Raw genomic sequence first — 16,112 nt, 5'->3', positions numbered from 1 at the left:
CCTATAACCTAAAAGGACGTAGGTCAGTACATCCTTTTCAATGTGACGGTGCATGTCCTTGAAATTATTAGTAGCAAAGAGATGCTGAACTCCTAGATATGAAGAAAAAACTCAAAACCAAAACCGCAAAACAAGTCTAACAACATTCTCATTTTACAACAGAGAAAATAATGTTTTATGCCATGTGGAATCAAACATAATTTCTACATAAAATTGCTAGAAGGGATCTCATCAAATCATGCACTTGGGGTTATTCTCCCTTTACCTGTAATGACTGAGAATACAGAATCTGAGCAGGCATCTCATCTCACCTTCCTGCAGGGCTAGAGCCACTGTCTTCGCTTTCCCATTGGTCATTTTTACTTCTCGGAACCGGGGGCTGCAGCATTTCAGCGGCCAGTGGGTCCGCATCATTTTCTTCTCTACCAATCCATTCTCCAATCACCCGGGGCCTCAGGAGGGAAGAATTAAAAGCCACTGTTTCCTGAAGAGAAGAAAAGAATACGCTGCCTTAGACTGTTTTTCTTGTTCACAGGACTATAAGGAAATAATCTTCTAGAGTTTTAACTGCTTACTCCAACCAAAAATGCTCCCTTTTTCTTCCTGAATTGATGTAAAACTTCAGTTCTCACCTTCTCTACTAGAAGACTTGTACTAAATGATTTCTGCTAATTCCCAAAGGTCATGGTGCTAATGGATGCGGGAGTGAAATCTTGGATTTGGATTTGGAAGGCTGCATGTGTGTTCTCAGGAACAGGCTCAGGACAGCACTGTGTCAGAAGAGTGTGTCATGGGGCCCATGTAGGGAAAGAGCTTGGTGCGGTCACTGCTGAGAAAAGGCAAATAATTTCCAGGGGAAAACTGGGTTGGATCCAGGAACCAGGGACACGAGGAGACAGGGCTGGACATTGGCTCCAACTGTGAAACATTTAGGACTTTTAAGGATCTGGTAGTTCAAAATAGGGCAATATCAATAACAGGAATGTTATGCTAATTTAACAAATATTAAAATCATCTCTTTACTCGGCTATGATGCATTAATTAAAATGATCTTGAGGATAATACTGGATTAACATAACTACTACAGATGTTTTAAGTGAAGAAAAGGACAAGTTAAAAAGCAATACCTACAGTATGATCTAATTTTTGTTTAACAGTCATACCGGTGTATATATCACTAATTCATTTATTCATTCTCTAATATTGATTAAGAAATACTATGCACAAAGATCTGCTTTATATGTTAAGGGCAACACTAGTGACTAAGGCCAAAATTTAATAGTGGTTTTAACCAAATGAAAGGACTACAGGTAATTTTTATTTCTTCTTTTGGCATTTCAATGTCTCGTCTTTTCAGTATTCTATGGTAAACACATAGTTTCAGTAAGAAAAATGTATCTTTAAAATATCATCATATGACAAATTTTGGCCTTGTTTAAACTATTTAAACTAAGTTCAGTGATAAAATTTAGTATCACGAGACTCTTGAATGATTCCCTAAAAGTTCAGACCTGGTGTTTCGAGTCTTCACAATTCACAAAAATGTTACTGAATCCATTTGTATTGTATAATACAAATACAATATTACAATAATGAAATGTAATGTATAATTAACATACAAATATAATACAAAAGCAACACCTGACATATGATTTGATGAGCAAATAGATTTGATGAGCATTTCTCCAATTGACCGTAAGTGGTAGAAAGTAGTTAGGTACCTTAATATTGATCTAGACTATATGAAAATATAGCAGGCAAATTTTAGGAACAGAATAATAATTTAGCAACTCATCTTAATTCCTTCTATGCTTATGTTGCCAGCATCAGGAAATAAAGCAGTGTAATAGATTTTGGCTGTGAAATCAGGCAATCAAATTAATGTTCTGAAATAAATAGAAAGATATATTCATCTGCCAGAGTTTAATATTATTTGAAGTATAGGAATTAAAATCATTTATTGTTGATTTTAAAATCTATTTTTTTACTTTTAAAAGCAGATGAAGGTGAAGATGCATTTCAAAATAACGAAAATCGATGAACATAATCTACAGCTTCTTTTCAGCCCGTGAGGCTTTGAAATGTTACTCATCCTCTGAATTTCATTGTCTCTAGCTGTGAAATGGGGATGACAGCAAGGACTAAACTCATTGTATCAGATGAATTAGTACGTAACACAGTTAAACCATAAAGTTCTGTGCCTATGCTACATATAATTATTTAAAGATGTGGACTGTTTTCCAATCATTTCTATATATTTGATTCATCACAGCTGCAATAGGCACAATGGATCGAAACAGACACTTCGTAGTCAAGGTGGACAGAGTAACAGAACAGGAAATTGGTAGTGCAGGTTTTTGTTTTATCAAGTTTCATTTAATGGAAAATAGATAGAAAATGTGGAGAAATATGGCTGGGTGCAGTGTTTCTGGCTCATAATCCTCAGCCTGGGAGGCTGAGATTAGTGGATCCCCTGAGCTCCGGGATTCTAGACCAGCCTGAGCAAGAGTGAGACCCCATCTCCACTAAAAACAGAAAAACCAGCTGGATATTGTGGCAGGTGCCCACAGTCCCAGCTTATAGTCCCACCCTGAAAGCTGAGGCAAGTGGACAGCTAGCTGGAGCTCAGGAGTTTGAGACCAGCCTGAGCAAGAGTGAGACCCTGTCTCTATTAATAATAGAAAAACTGGCCAGATGTTGTGGCAGGTGTCTATAGTCCCAGCTACTCGGGAGGCTAAAGCAAGAGGATCTCTTAAGCCCAAGAGTTTGAGGTTGCTGTGAGCTGTGATGCCCTGGCACTCTACCCAGGGTGACAATGAGATTCTGTCTCAATAAAAATAAACAAACAAACAAACAAACTGAGTGATTTAATGTTACTCTCATTTACATATGGGGCAGAACTGAGCTTAGAGATTTGTCTTTGCCATTGGCTCAAAGTAGACAAGAATTGGAACAAATAAATTGACCACTGGAACAACAGAAATGAATGGGTTTAGGACTATTAACAAAAAATGAAATAGGTTCCAGATCTGGGTATGAACAAAAAGTTAAGAACTGCAGAGAATCAGAAAGAACCACTAGGTTGCTTACTGGGAAATTAAATAAAATGATATATGCCACCTTGGAAGGCAGAGCACAGAGAGAGGATAAATAGTGTGATATCCAGGACGATTAACTCCAGCTGGCAGCACAAGCTCAGTGAAAAATAGCTGACTGCACACAATACTAAGAGTTGCAAACAGGGTTGAAGAAGTCAGGAAGTGAATATTTCACAGGTGAGAAAATGGGACTCTACAATTTTTCTTTTTCTGAATGTGTAAAGCTCTTTATACTCTTTCCATTTTAATGTTGATGAAAAAATGGAAGCCAAAGGGCCTGGCGTGATGCCTCATACCTATAATCCCAGCATTCTGGGAAACTGAGGTGGGTGGATTGCCTGAGCTCAGGAGTTTGAGGCCAGCCTGAGCAAGATGATCACTTGAGCCCAAGACTTTGAGGTTGTTGTGAGCTATGACACCACAGCACTTCACCCAAGGTGAGAAAGTGAGACTGTCTCCAAAAAAAAAAAAAAGATGGAAGCCAAGAGTACTTTACCCTTTTAAAAAAAATTATGTATCTAGAAATTCCAGAATACAAATCTTGAAAGTATGATGTTGGGGAGGTGCCTGTGGCTCAGTGAGTAGGGTGCCAGCCCCATATACCGAGGGTGGCAGGTTCAAACCCAGCCCCAGCCAAACTGCAACAAAAAATAGCCGGCTGTTGTGGCGGGCACCTGTAGTCCCAGCTACTTGGGAGGCTGAGGCAGAAGAATCACCTAAGCCCAGGAGTTAGAGGTTGCTAGAGCGACTCCACTGCACTCTACCGAGGGCAAAAAAGTGAGACTCTGTCTCTACAGAAAAACAACAACAACAACAACAACAACGAAAAAAAGAAAGTATGATGTTGGTATTTTAAGGGGGATTGCATTGAATCTATAGATTGCTTTAGGAAGTATAGACATTTTAACAATGTTGATTCTTCCTGGCCATGAGCATGGTATGTTATTGCATTTGTTAATATCTTCTGCTATTTCTTTTCTTAGGATTTCATAATTTTCTTTACAGAGGTCATTCACCTATTTTTTTTAGGTATATTCCTAGGTCTTTGACACTACTATGAAGGGAATCGATCATGTCCTTAATTAACTTCTCATCTTGGCTGTTATTAACAAATACAAAGGCTACTGATTTTTAGAAAGTCTCATATCCAGAGACATTCTTCTATTTTTTGATCACTTCCAGGAGTCTTGGGGTTGAGTCTCTGGGGTTTTCTAAGTATAAGATCATATCATCAGCAAAGAGGGAGAGTTTGACCTCCTCTGCCCCCATTTGGATGCCCTTTATTTCCTTCTCTTCCCTGATTGTATTGGCTAGAACTTCAAGCACTATGTTGAGTAGCAGTGGTAATACAGGACAACCTTGTTCTATGTACCTATAGTAGGTTAAAACAGCAGTTTTTTTGATATATTATTTGTCTTTGATTAAGCTAAATAAACATTTTTACCATGTATCTTGTGAAAGAATTTTCATGAAGTGAGCTTTTTTTTTTTTTTTTGCAGTTTTTGGCCAGGGCTGGGTTTGAACCCACCACCTACCTACGGCATATGGGACTGGCACCCTACTCAAGAGAGCTATTCTTAATACTACATATAACATATCACAAACATTACTACACTGCAAAAGAAACATTAAAATGCAAATAAATACAAAATGCTTTTTAAAATATTTTAAATACATGGGTAAACAAATCATTTAAACTTTCAGGGATAAATTTGATAAATCCTAATGATTCTTTAGTAATGTAAAAAAAAAAAATGTTGGCTTGGCGCCCATAGCACAGTGGTTATGGCACCAACCACATGCACCAAGGCTGGTGGATTTGAGCCCAGCCTAGGACAGCTAAACAGCAATGATAACTGCAACAAAAAAAGAGGCAGGCGTTGTGATGGGTGCCTATAGTCCCAGCTACTTGGGAGGCTGAAGCAAGATAATTACTTAAGTCCAAGAGTTAGAGGTTGCTGTGAGCTGTGACACCATAGCACTCTACCAAGAGTGACATAGTGAGACTCTGTCTCTAAACAAACAAAAAATGTTCTTTGGCTTTTTGAGGGTAGAGGTCCCTAGATGTTGAATTTTTTAGCAAGTAAGCTTAAATTTAATAAAAGAAGCACTGCCATTCAAAAATTCTCTCAAAGTTCACAAATTTCCATAGCACAGCCTATCAGCAAGAAGCTCACCTATCCAGGAAGTAGTTACCTTATTCCAAGAAGCCTGCTCTCAATGGCTAACCAATGATGAGTTAGTGAATTCAATTGGTGTGACCACTGGTTATCAGCATGACACTTGATTACACTCCAAGTTATGTGAATCTTTCTTTTCTTGTTAGTAAGACTGGATGTTAATAGAAAGCTGAGATCATATTTTTTTAAATTTTTTTCCCTTTAATTAAGTCATATATACATAGATCATGAATACATTTATGCCTTTGTGGGATTGAATGTGTTGATTTTTTGTACAAATTGGGGTGCTTACATCTAACTAATTAACATAGCTTTCACTTCATTTACTTAATCACTGTTAATACATTTGTGTTCTATACTTGATAGATTTGACTTGTACTCTTGCAATATGCTCCATAGGTGTGGTCCCGCCATTTACCCTTCCACTATCAAACCCCCCCTTCCCTCCCATCTCACCCTCCTTCGCTCCTTCATCCTGGGCTATAGTTGTGATTCATCTATACAAGTGTGACAGATAGGGTATAAGTGTGAGTGTTTATAAATTAGTTTCATAATAGTACTGAGTACATTGGATATTTTTTCCATTCCTGAGATACTTTACTAAGAAGAATATTTTCCAGCTCCATCCATGTAAACATAAAGAGGTAAAGTCTCCATCTTTTTTAAGGCTGCATGGTATTTCATGGTATACATTTATCACAATTTATTAATCCATTCATGTGTTGATGGGCACTTGGGCTTCTTCCATGACTTGGCAATTATGAACTGAGCTGTAATGAACAATCTGGTGCAAATATTTTTGTTGCAAAGTGATTTTTGGTCTTTTCTATATACTCCTAGTAGAGGAACTGCAGGATCAAATGGCAGGTTTACATTTCGATCCCTGAGTGTTCTCCAAACTTCTTTCCAAAAAGAGCGTACTAGCTTGCATTCCCACCAACAGTGCAGAAGTGTTCCCTTTTCTCCACATCCATGCCAACATCTGTAGTTGTGGGATTTTATGATGTGGGCTTCTCTTACTGGAGTTAGATGGTATCTCAAAGTGGTTTTGGGTAACATTTCTCTGATGATTAAAGATGATGAGCATTTTTTCATGTGTCTGTAGACTATGCACCTGTCTTCTTCGGAGAAGCTTCTGTTCATGTTTTTTGCCCACAATTAAATGGGATTACTTATTCTTTTCTTATTAATAAGTTTGAGTTCTCTATGGATTCTGGTTATTAGACCTTTGTCAGGAACATAACCTGCAAATATCCTCTCCCAGTCTGAGGGCTGTCTACTTGCTTTACTTACTGTGTTCTTGGCAGTGCAGAAGCTTTTTAATTTGATCAGATCTCAGTAATGTATTTTTGGTATTGCTTCAATTGCCGGGGGGGTCCTCCTCATAAAGTATTCTCCCAGGCCAATTTTTTCAAGTGTTTCCCCTGCACTCTCTCCAAGAATTTTTATAGTTTTATGTCTTAAGTTTAATTATTTTATCCAGTGAGAGTCAATTTTTGTTAGAGGAGAAAGGTATGGGTCCAGTTTCAGTCTTCTACAAGTCACCAGCCAATTCACCCACCACCATTTGTTAAATAGGGAATATTTCCCCCAATTTATATTTTTGATAGGCTTATCAAAGATCAAATGATGATAAGTGTCTGGGTTCATGTCTTGGTTTTCAATTCTGTTTTATACAGCTACCTCTCTGTTTTTGTGCCAGTACTATGCTGTTTTGATCACTATAGATTTATAGTATAGTCTGAAGTCTGGTAGCATGATTCCTCCTCATTTGTTTTTATTTCTCAGTAATGTCTTGGCTAGTCAAGGTTTTCTCTGTTTCCATATAAAATGAAATACTAATTTTTCCAGATCTTTAAAGTATGACAGAGGTGCTTTAATAAGGATTGCATTAAATCTGTAGATTGCTTTGGGTAGCATGGACATTTTAACAATGTTGATTCTTCCCAGCCATGAGCATGGTATGTTTTTCCATTTGTTAACATATTCAGCTATTTCTTTTCTCAGAGTCTCATAGTTCTCTTTATAGAGGTCTTTCACGTCCTTTGTTAGGTACATTCCCAGATATTTCATCTTCCTTTTCACTATTGTAAAGGCAGTAAAGTCTTTGATTGCTTTTTCAGTTTAATCATTGTTGGTATATACAAAGGCTACAGAATTGTGAGTATTGATTTTGTATCCTGAGATGCTCCTGTATTCCTTGATCATTTCTAAGAGTTTTGTAGTTGAGTCCCTGGGGTTTTCCAGATATACAATTATATCATCTGCGAAGAGAGACAGTTTGATCTCTTCTGATACTATTTGGATACCTTTCATTGCCTTCTCTTGCCTTATTGCGATGGCTAAGACTTCCCTTACAATGTTAAAAAGCAGTGGAGATGATGGGCAACCTTGCCTGGTTCCTGATCTAAGTAGAAATGATTTCAATTTAACTCCATTCAATACAATATTGGCTGTGGCTTTGCTGTAAATGGCCTCTATCAGTTTAAGAAATGTCCCTTCTATACCTATTTTCTTAAGTGTTCTGATCGTGAAAGGATGCTCAATATTATCAAAAGCTTTTTCTGCATCAATTGAGAGAATCATATGGTCTTTGTTTTTTATTTTGTTTATGTGATGTATTATATTTTTAGATTTATGTATATTTAACCAGCCTTGAGACCCTGGGATAAAACCCACTTGGTCATGGTATATAATTTGTTTGATGTGTTGCTGGATTCTGTTTGCTAGGATCTTATTGAATACTTTTGTATCAATATTCATTAAAAATATTGGTCAATAATTTTCTTTTCTTGTTGGGTCTTTTCCTGGTTTAGGGATCAGGGTAATGTTTGCTTCATAGAATGTGTTCAGAAGTATGCCTTCTTTTTCTATGTTTTGGAAAAGGTTAAGTAATATAGGTACTAGTTTCTCTTTCAAAGTTTGGTAAAATTCTGATGTGAAGCCATCTGGTTCTGGACTTTTCTTTTGGGGGAGATTTTGTATAGTTGATGCTATTTCAGAACTTGATATAGGCCTGTTCAACGTTACCACTTCTCTCTGGCTAAGCCTAGGAAGGTGGCATGCTTCCAGGTATTGGTCTATTTCCTTCAGATTTTCATATTTCTGAGAATGAAGGTTTTTGTAATATTCATTAAGGATTTTGTAAATTTCTGTGGAGTCTGTTGTTATCTCACCTCTGTCATTTCGGATTGATGACATTAGATATTGTACTGTTTTTTTCCTGGTTAGGTTAGCCACAGGTTTATCTATGTCATTGACCTTTTAAAAATCCAACTTTTTGATTCATTGATCTGGATCTATTGTATAATTCTTTTGCCTTCAATTTCATTTAATTCTGGTCTAATGTTGGTTATTTCTTTTCTTTTGCTGAGTTTGGGATTGGAATGTTCTTCCTTTTTCCATTGTTTCAGATGTCCCCTTAAGTTGTTGACTTCCTCTCTTTCTGTTCTCTTTAGGAAGGCTTGCAATGCTATAAATTTCCCTCTTAGGACTGCCTTTGCAGTATCCTAGAGGTTCTGGTAATTCTTGTCTTCATTAAAGTTTTGTTCCAAAACTTTGGTAATTTCCTTCTTAATCCCATCTATGATCTGACCCAGCTATCATTCAGCATGAGGTTATATAGTTTCCATGTTTTTGTATGAGTATGCAGATTCCTGTTGTTACTGAGTTCAACTTTTATTCCATGATGGTCCAAGAAGATGCAAGGAATAATTTCTATTACTTTAAATTTGCTGAGGTTAGACTTGTGACCTAAGATATGATTAATTTTGGAGTGTGTTCCGTGGGCAGATAAGAAGAATATGTATTCGATTTTGTTACGATGAAATATTCTATAGATGTCTGTTAAATCCAATTGTTAAATGGCTAAGTTTAAGTCTAGAATTTCTTTGCTTAGTTTCTTATTGGAGGATCTACCCAACACTGCCAAAGGGGTGTTAAAATCTCTGACTATTTTGGTGCTGGAGAAAATCAAGTTGCTCATGCCTGTTAGAGTCTCTCTTATAAACTCAGGAGCATTCTGGTTGGGCGCTCAAATATTTATAATTGAAATCTCATCATGTTAAATGTTTCCCTTAATAAATATGAATTGACCATACTTATATTTTTTTACTTTTGTTGGTTTAAAGCCTAATGTGTCTGCGAATAAAACTGCAACACCTGGTTTTTTCTGTTTTCTGTTTGCCTGGATTATAGCTGTCCATCCCTTCACCATGAGACTATATTTATCCCTTAATGTCAGATGAGATTCTTGGATGCAACAGATATCTGACCTGAGTTTTTGTATTCAGTCAGCCAACCTGTCTCTCTTTAGAGGACAATTTAAGCCATTCACATTAATTGAGAGTATTGTTAAACCTGGTAGTATTTTGGGTGTCAAGTTTTTCAAAAGACCAGTGGGCATTTTTCATTCTTTAGCCACTGTGGAAGTTGGAGTTTGATCAAAAGTTTCTGAGTGAGTTTACTTTGGTGGTAGAGCATTGTGCTGGTCATTGTAGAGGATGGGTCTGAGAATATCCCAAAGAGCTGGTTTAGTTATGGCAAATTTCTTCAATGTGTGTGTATGTCATTAAAATATTTGATTTCTCCATCATAAATGAAACTCATTTTAGCTGGATACAGGATCCTGGGCTGGACGTTATTTTGTTTTAGGAGACTGAAGGTTGATGACTATCCTCTTCTGGCCTGAAAAGTTTCAGCAGAAAGATCTGCCATCATTCTAATAATCTCCCCCTTGTAGGTTATGATTTTCTTATGTCTGACTGCTTGCAGGATTTTCTCCTTCATTAACTTTGGTGAAGGTAATTACAATGTGTCTAGGAGATGCTTTATTTGGATTAAGTCATGCTGGGGTTCTGAAACTGCTATCTGACTTTCAGCATCTCTTGCCATGTTTGGGAAGTTTCCCTCAATTATCTCTTGGAGTAGAGCATCTGTTCTTTCAGAACATCTCATCTCCTTCAGGAATTCCTATAAAGTGGATGTTTGCTCTTTTGAAGTGGTCCCATAACTCTCTCATGGAGTGATCCATTTTTGCTTCCCACTTTTCTTTGTCCTTGAGTGTTTGAGAGTGTTCAAAAGCTTTGTCTTTGATGTCAGAGATCCTTTCTTCTGCCTGCTCCATCCTATTACTGAGGGATTGTACTGTATTTCTCAGATCTTTGAGGGATGCAATTTCTTGCCTCAATTTGTCCAAATCTTTGGTGATTTTGTCTTTGAATTCATTGAATTCTTGAGACAATATTTGAATTACTCCTTGAACTTCTAATTCAAACTTTACTTCTATTTTGTTAATATTATTTGCCATCCAAATTCTGAACTTGATTTCTGACATTTTAGGCGTTTGTTTATGAATGGGATCTTCTGTTGTGTCTCCTTTGTCATACCTTGTGGGAGTTGATCTACTCTGATTATTCATGTTGCCAGTTTTTCTGCTGATTCTGCCCCATGGTTATTTTTCACCATTTGGCTAGAGAAGCTAGTAAGGTGAAATTGAATTGAGGGCTCCTGGACTTGTAATTAATCAGCCCTTTATCAAAGAGCTGGACTGGTGACTACAGCTTTTCCCCTAAAGCTTTACAAAGGTCCCATTCAGTACTACATCCTGAGACTCTGGGGATGTGCTTGGTGTGATGGGGCTAGTTGGCTCTGTCTGGTATTCAGCTAGACTCTGTCCAATCCTAGTGGATCAGTGACTTTGGGTTGAAATCTCGGCTGTGAATAAATACAAGCAACTAAGTCACCCCACCCCACCCCCAGGCAACAACTGGAAGAGGAGAATGAAACCCTCCTACTACAACACAACCAGGGTACAAACCTTAGAGGGTCCCTTGGTGAACAGCCCAGACCAAGAATTCCAAACCAATTGTCCGTGTCAGCACAAATGCAAATCAAGTGGGAGAATTTGAAAGGTCTCCAGCAACTGGACAGCAGGGGTCCACTGGCAGCTCGTGTAACTCACTTAGATGCTCCATGTAGCCAGAAAGGCCCCCAGCAAAAGAATTAGTCCAGAGGGGCTGGTTCCTCCTTTCCCACCTTGCACCTCCATCACACCCAGCCACTGGTAACCCTGCGGGGTTGTGGCCCAGCTCTCTCTAATACTCAAGTGCACCAGGGATTTGCGCCTGAGTCAAAAGGGAGTCAATGCCTCCATGACCAGATCATCTCACTCTTTTACATGTGATTATCCAGTTCTCTCAACACCATTTATTGAACAGTGGATTCTTTTCCCCACTGTATGCTTTTGTTTGATTTATCAAAGATCAGATGGCAAGTAGAGACTGGTTTCATCTCTTGGTTTTCTATGTCTCTTGTTCCATATGTCTATGACTCTATTTTTGTACTAATATCATGCTATTTTGATTACTGTCAACTTGTAATACAGTCTTAAGTCTTGTAGGGTGAAGCCTCTGACTTGTTTTTATGACTAAGAATAGCCTTAGCTATACAGAGTTTTTTCTGGTTCCATGCAAAACGAAATACTAGTTTTCCCAGTTCTTTAAAATAAATGATGTTGGTGTTTTAATTGGGGTTGCATTGAATCTATAGATTGCTTTTGGTAGAACAGACATTTTGACAATGTTGATTTTTCAACATTGCCAACATATGCCAAGAGCATAGTATGTTCTTACATTTGTTAGTGTCTCCCACAATTTCTTTTCTTAGAAAAGAAAAGAATTAGAAGTTTTATTTTCGTATCATAATTCTCTTTGAAAAGATCTTTCACCTCTTCTGTTAGGTATATTCTTAAGTATTTCAATTTCTTTGAAGCTACTTTGAAGGGAATTGTGTCCTTGATCCACTTTTCAACTTTTTTGTTATTGGCATATACAAAGGCTACTGATTTGTGGACATTGGTTTTATACCCTGAGACATTACTGTATTTCCTGATGACTTCCAGGAGTTTTGTGGTTGAGTCTCTAGGATTTTCTAACTATAAGATCATATCATCAGTGAAGAGGGAGAGTTTGATGTCCTCTGCCCCTATCTGGGGTCCCTTTATATCCTTCTCTTGCCTGAAAGCTTTGGCTAGAACTTCCAGAACTATGTTGAATAATAGTGGTGATAGTGGACAAATTTGTTTCCAGTTCTAAGTGGAAAAGCTTTCAGTTTCACACCATTCAGTATGATATTAGCTATGGGTTTATCATCAATGACTTCAATCAACTTAAGAAATGTGCCACCTATTCCTATTTTCTTAAGTGTTCTTATTAGAAAAGGATGTTGGTTTTTGCCAGATGCTTTTTCTGAATCTACTGAAAGGAACATATGGTCTTTGTTTTTGCTTCTATTAATATGGTGAATTAGATTTATGGATTTGAATATGTTAAACCAGCTTTGTATCCCCAGAATGAAGCCTACTTGATCATAATGTATAATTTTTTTTTTTTTTGTAGTTTTTGGCCAGGGCTGGGTTTGAACCCACCACCTCCAACATATGGGGCCAGTGCCCTACTCCTTTGAGCCACAGGCACTGCCCATAATGTATAATTTGTTTAATGTGAAGCTACAATCTATTAGCTAAGATTTTGTTGATATTTTGCATCAATATTCACTAGTGAAATTGGTCTGTAGTTTTCCTTTTCAGTTGGGTCCTTGCCTGGTTTTGGAATCAAGGTGATATTTGCTTCATAAAACAGGTAAGAGAAGGTTCCTTCCTTCTCAATGTTTTGGAATATGTTCTGTATCATAGGTATAAACTCATTTTTGAAGGTATAATGGAATTCTGATGTGAAGCCATCTGGTCCTGAGCTTTTTTGTTTTTTTGAGACACAGTCTTATCATGTCATACTTGGTAGAGTGCCATGGGATCCTAGCTTACAGCAACCTCAAACTCTTGGGCTTACATAATTCTCTTGCCTCAGCCTCCCAAGTAGCTGGGACTTCAGGTGCCCACCCCAATGCCTGGCTGTGTGTTATTGTTGTTGTCATTATTGTTTAGCAGGCCTGGGCTGGGTTCAAACCCACCAGGCCCAGTGTTTGTGCCCAGCGCCTTAAGCACTGAGCTATAGGCACCAAGCCCTGAGCTTTTTTTATTGTTGTTGGAAGCTTTTTTATCATTTCTGCAATCTCAGTGCTTGATATAGGTCTTTGTATAATTTAGGTATCAAGGTAATGCTGGCCTTATAGAAGAAGATAGGGAGAATTACCTCCTTTGAATTTTAGGAACAGTTTTAGGAGTGATATTAGTTATTCTTGGTAGAATTTGGCTGTAAATTCATTCAGTCCCAGTGAATTCTTTGTTAGGAGACAATTTATTACTGACTCCATTTCACTGTATGTTATTGGTATATGCAGATTTTTAATTTATTCTTGATTCAATTCAATATAGGTTATATATTTCCAGGAACTTATTAATTTCCTCTAGTTTTTCCAGTTTATCAGTATACAGTTGTTCATAATAGTCATTGATGATCTCTTGTTTTTCTAGAGTATCAGTATCTCCTTTTTCATTTCTGATTTTATTTGGGTCTTCTCTCTTCTTGGTAAGTATAGCTGGCAGTTATCAAGTTTTTGAAATCTTTTTGGAAAAATAATCTGGTATTTAATTTATCCTTTGTGTTCTTTATTTTTATAATTTCCAAATATTAAAGAAGTATAAATGTTTTTGATATATGACTTAGACAGAGCTGTACCTTTGACCCTCACCCAAATGGTGTTCACTGCACCTGTTAGGTAGGGCTTTTTCCTCTCCTCCTCACCCTTCCACCATGCTGCTTGATTTCTGATGACTGTCACTTTCCTATGTGCACTCCTGTGCTCACTGGTTAGTTATAATTTATTAGAGGGTATATGTGATGTTTGTTTTTCCATTCCTAAGATACTCTGCTTAGGATAATGGTCTCCAGTTCCTTCCAAAATGCTGCAAAAGACATTAATTCATCCTTTTTTATGGCTGAGTAGTAATCCATGGTATACATGTAGCACATTTTATTAATCTGCTCATGAACCGATAAGCACTTGGGTTGATGCCACATCTTCACAATTATGAATTGTGCTTCAATAAATATTCCAATGCAGGTGTCTTTTAGATAAAATGTCTTCTTTTCCTTTGGGTATATACCCAGTAGCAGGCTTGTTGGACTGAATAGTAGGTCAATATTTAGTTCTTTGAAAAATCTCAATACTTTTGTCTATAAGGGTTGTACTAATTTGCAGTTCCACCAATAGTGTATAAGTGTTCCTTTTTCTCTGCATCCATACCAGCATCTATTGCTTTTTGATTTTTTAATAAAAGCTATTCTACAGGAGCAAGGGTGATATCTCATTGTGCTTTAATTTGCATTTCTCTAATGATTAATGATGTTGAGCATTATTTCATATGTTTATTAACCATTTGTCATCTTCTTTTGAAAAAATCTGTTCATATCTCTTTCCCACTTTTTAATGGGGTTTATTCTTGATAATTAGTGTAAGTTCTTGATAAATTCAAAATATTTAGCCTTTATCAGATGTGTGGATTGTGAATATTTTCCTCTCTGCTGTAGGATATCTGTTTGCTCTGTTCATTATTTTCTTAGCTATGTAGAAGCCTTTTAATTTAATCAAGTCCCATTTATTTATTTTTATTGCTGCTGCAATTGCCATTAGGGTCTGTGTCATAAATTCTTTGCATAGAGCAAAGTCTAAAACAGTTTTTCCTACATTTTCTTCTAGAATTCTTACGATTTAATGCCTTAAATTTCAGTCTTTTACCCATCTTGAGTTAATTTCTTCAAGTGATGAGAGATAGGTGTTCTTATTTCATTCTTCTGCTTGTGGCTATCCAATTGTTTCAGCATCATTTATTGAATAGGGCTTCTTTTTCCAAGTTTGCATTATTGTCTGCTTTGTCAAGGATTAGTTGACTGTAGGATCTGGTTCTCTCTTTGGTTCTGTTGGTCTCTCTTTCTTATTTTTGTACCAAAGCATGTTGTTTTGATGACTATCCCCTTTCAGTATAGCTTGAGGTCTAGCAACACGATACTCCAACTTTGCTCTTATTGCTTAGGATCACATTGGCTATCTGGGCTCTTTTCTGGTTCCAAAAGAAGCATAGAATTATTTTTTCTAGATCTGTGAAATACGACATTGGTAATTTTTGAGGGGTTGTTACACTGATGCTATGAATCATTTTGGGTGTTAAGATATTTTTAATAATGTTGCCATCAATCCATGAGCATGATATAATTCTCCATTTGTATGTGTCATCTGCAATTTCTTTCCTCAGTGTTTCATGGTTCTCTTTGCAAAGATCTTTCACTTCCTTGGTCAAGTGTATTTGGAGTGTTTTATTTTCTTTGTAGCTATTGTGAACAGTTAAGTTTTTTTATTTGATTCTTAGCTTAACCGTTACTGGTATATAAAAATGCTACTGCTTTGTGTACATTGGTTTTTATATCCTAAGACTATTGAATGTTTTTAATCTATTCCAGAGTCTCTTGGTGAAGTCTTTGGAGTTTTCTAGATCCACAATAATATTATCAGCAAAAAGTGATAGTTTGACTTTCTCTTTCCCGATTTGGATACCCTTTCTTTCTTTCTCTTGGCTGATTGCTCTGGGTAGGACTTTCAGCACCATGTTGAACAGAAGTGGTGACAGTAGACAACCTTGTCTTGTTTCTATTTTTAGTGGGAATACTTTCAGCTTTTCCCCATTCAGTATAATATTAGCTATGGGTTTATCACATATGGTTTTTATAATTTTGAAATATGTTCTTTTATGACTACTTTGTTGAAGGTCTTTATTACGAAAGAGCAATCTTTCTATGAGTAGAATATGAATGTTTTGACATAATAACTAAGAAAGTTACATGAAGGCTATGTTAACCAGTTTGATGGAAGTGTCTTGGAT

General features: G+C 36.9%; 1 protein-coding gene across 1 annotated transcript in view; it reads right to left on the bottom strand.

The window, feature by feature from the left end:
- The window catches only part of CUNH8orf34 (chromosome unknown C8orf34 homolog), a 368,384-nt gene that overhangs the window by 228,598 nt on the left and 123,674 nt on the right, over window positions 1-16,112 (bottom strand). Inside the window, 1 exon segment of the mRNA XM_003797270.1 lies at window positions 312-484. Coding sequence (XP_003797318.1) covers window positions 312-484 — 173 coding nt within the window.

This window comes from Otolemur garnettii, unplaced genomic scaffold, assembly GCF_000181295.1.
Source record: "Otolemur garnettii isolate 467f Iridium unplaced genomic scaffold, OtoGar3 scaffold00113, whole genome shotgun sequence".
In the NCBI taxonomy this organism is placed as follows: Eukaryota; Metazoa; Chordata; class Mammalia; order Primates; family Galagidae; genus Otolemur; species Otolemur garnettii.
This window is presented reverse-complemented; position numbering and strand designations above follow the sequence as displayed.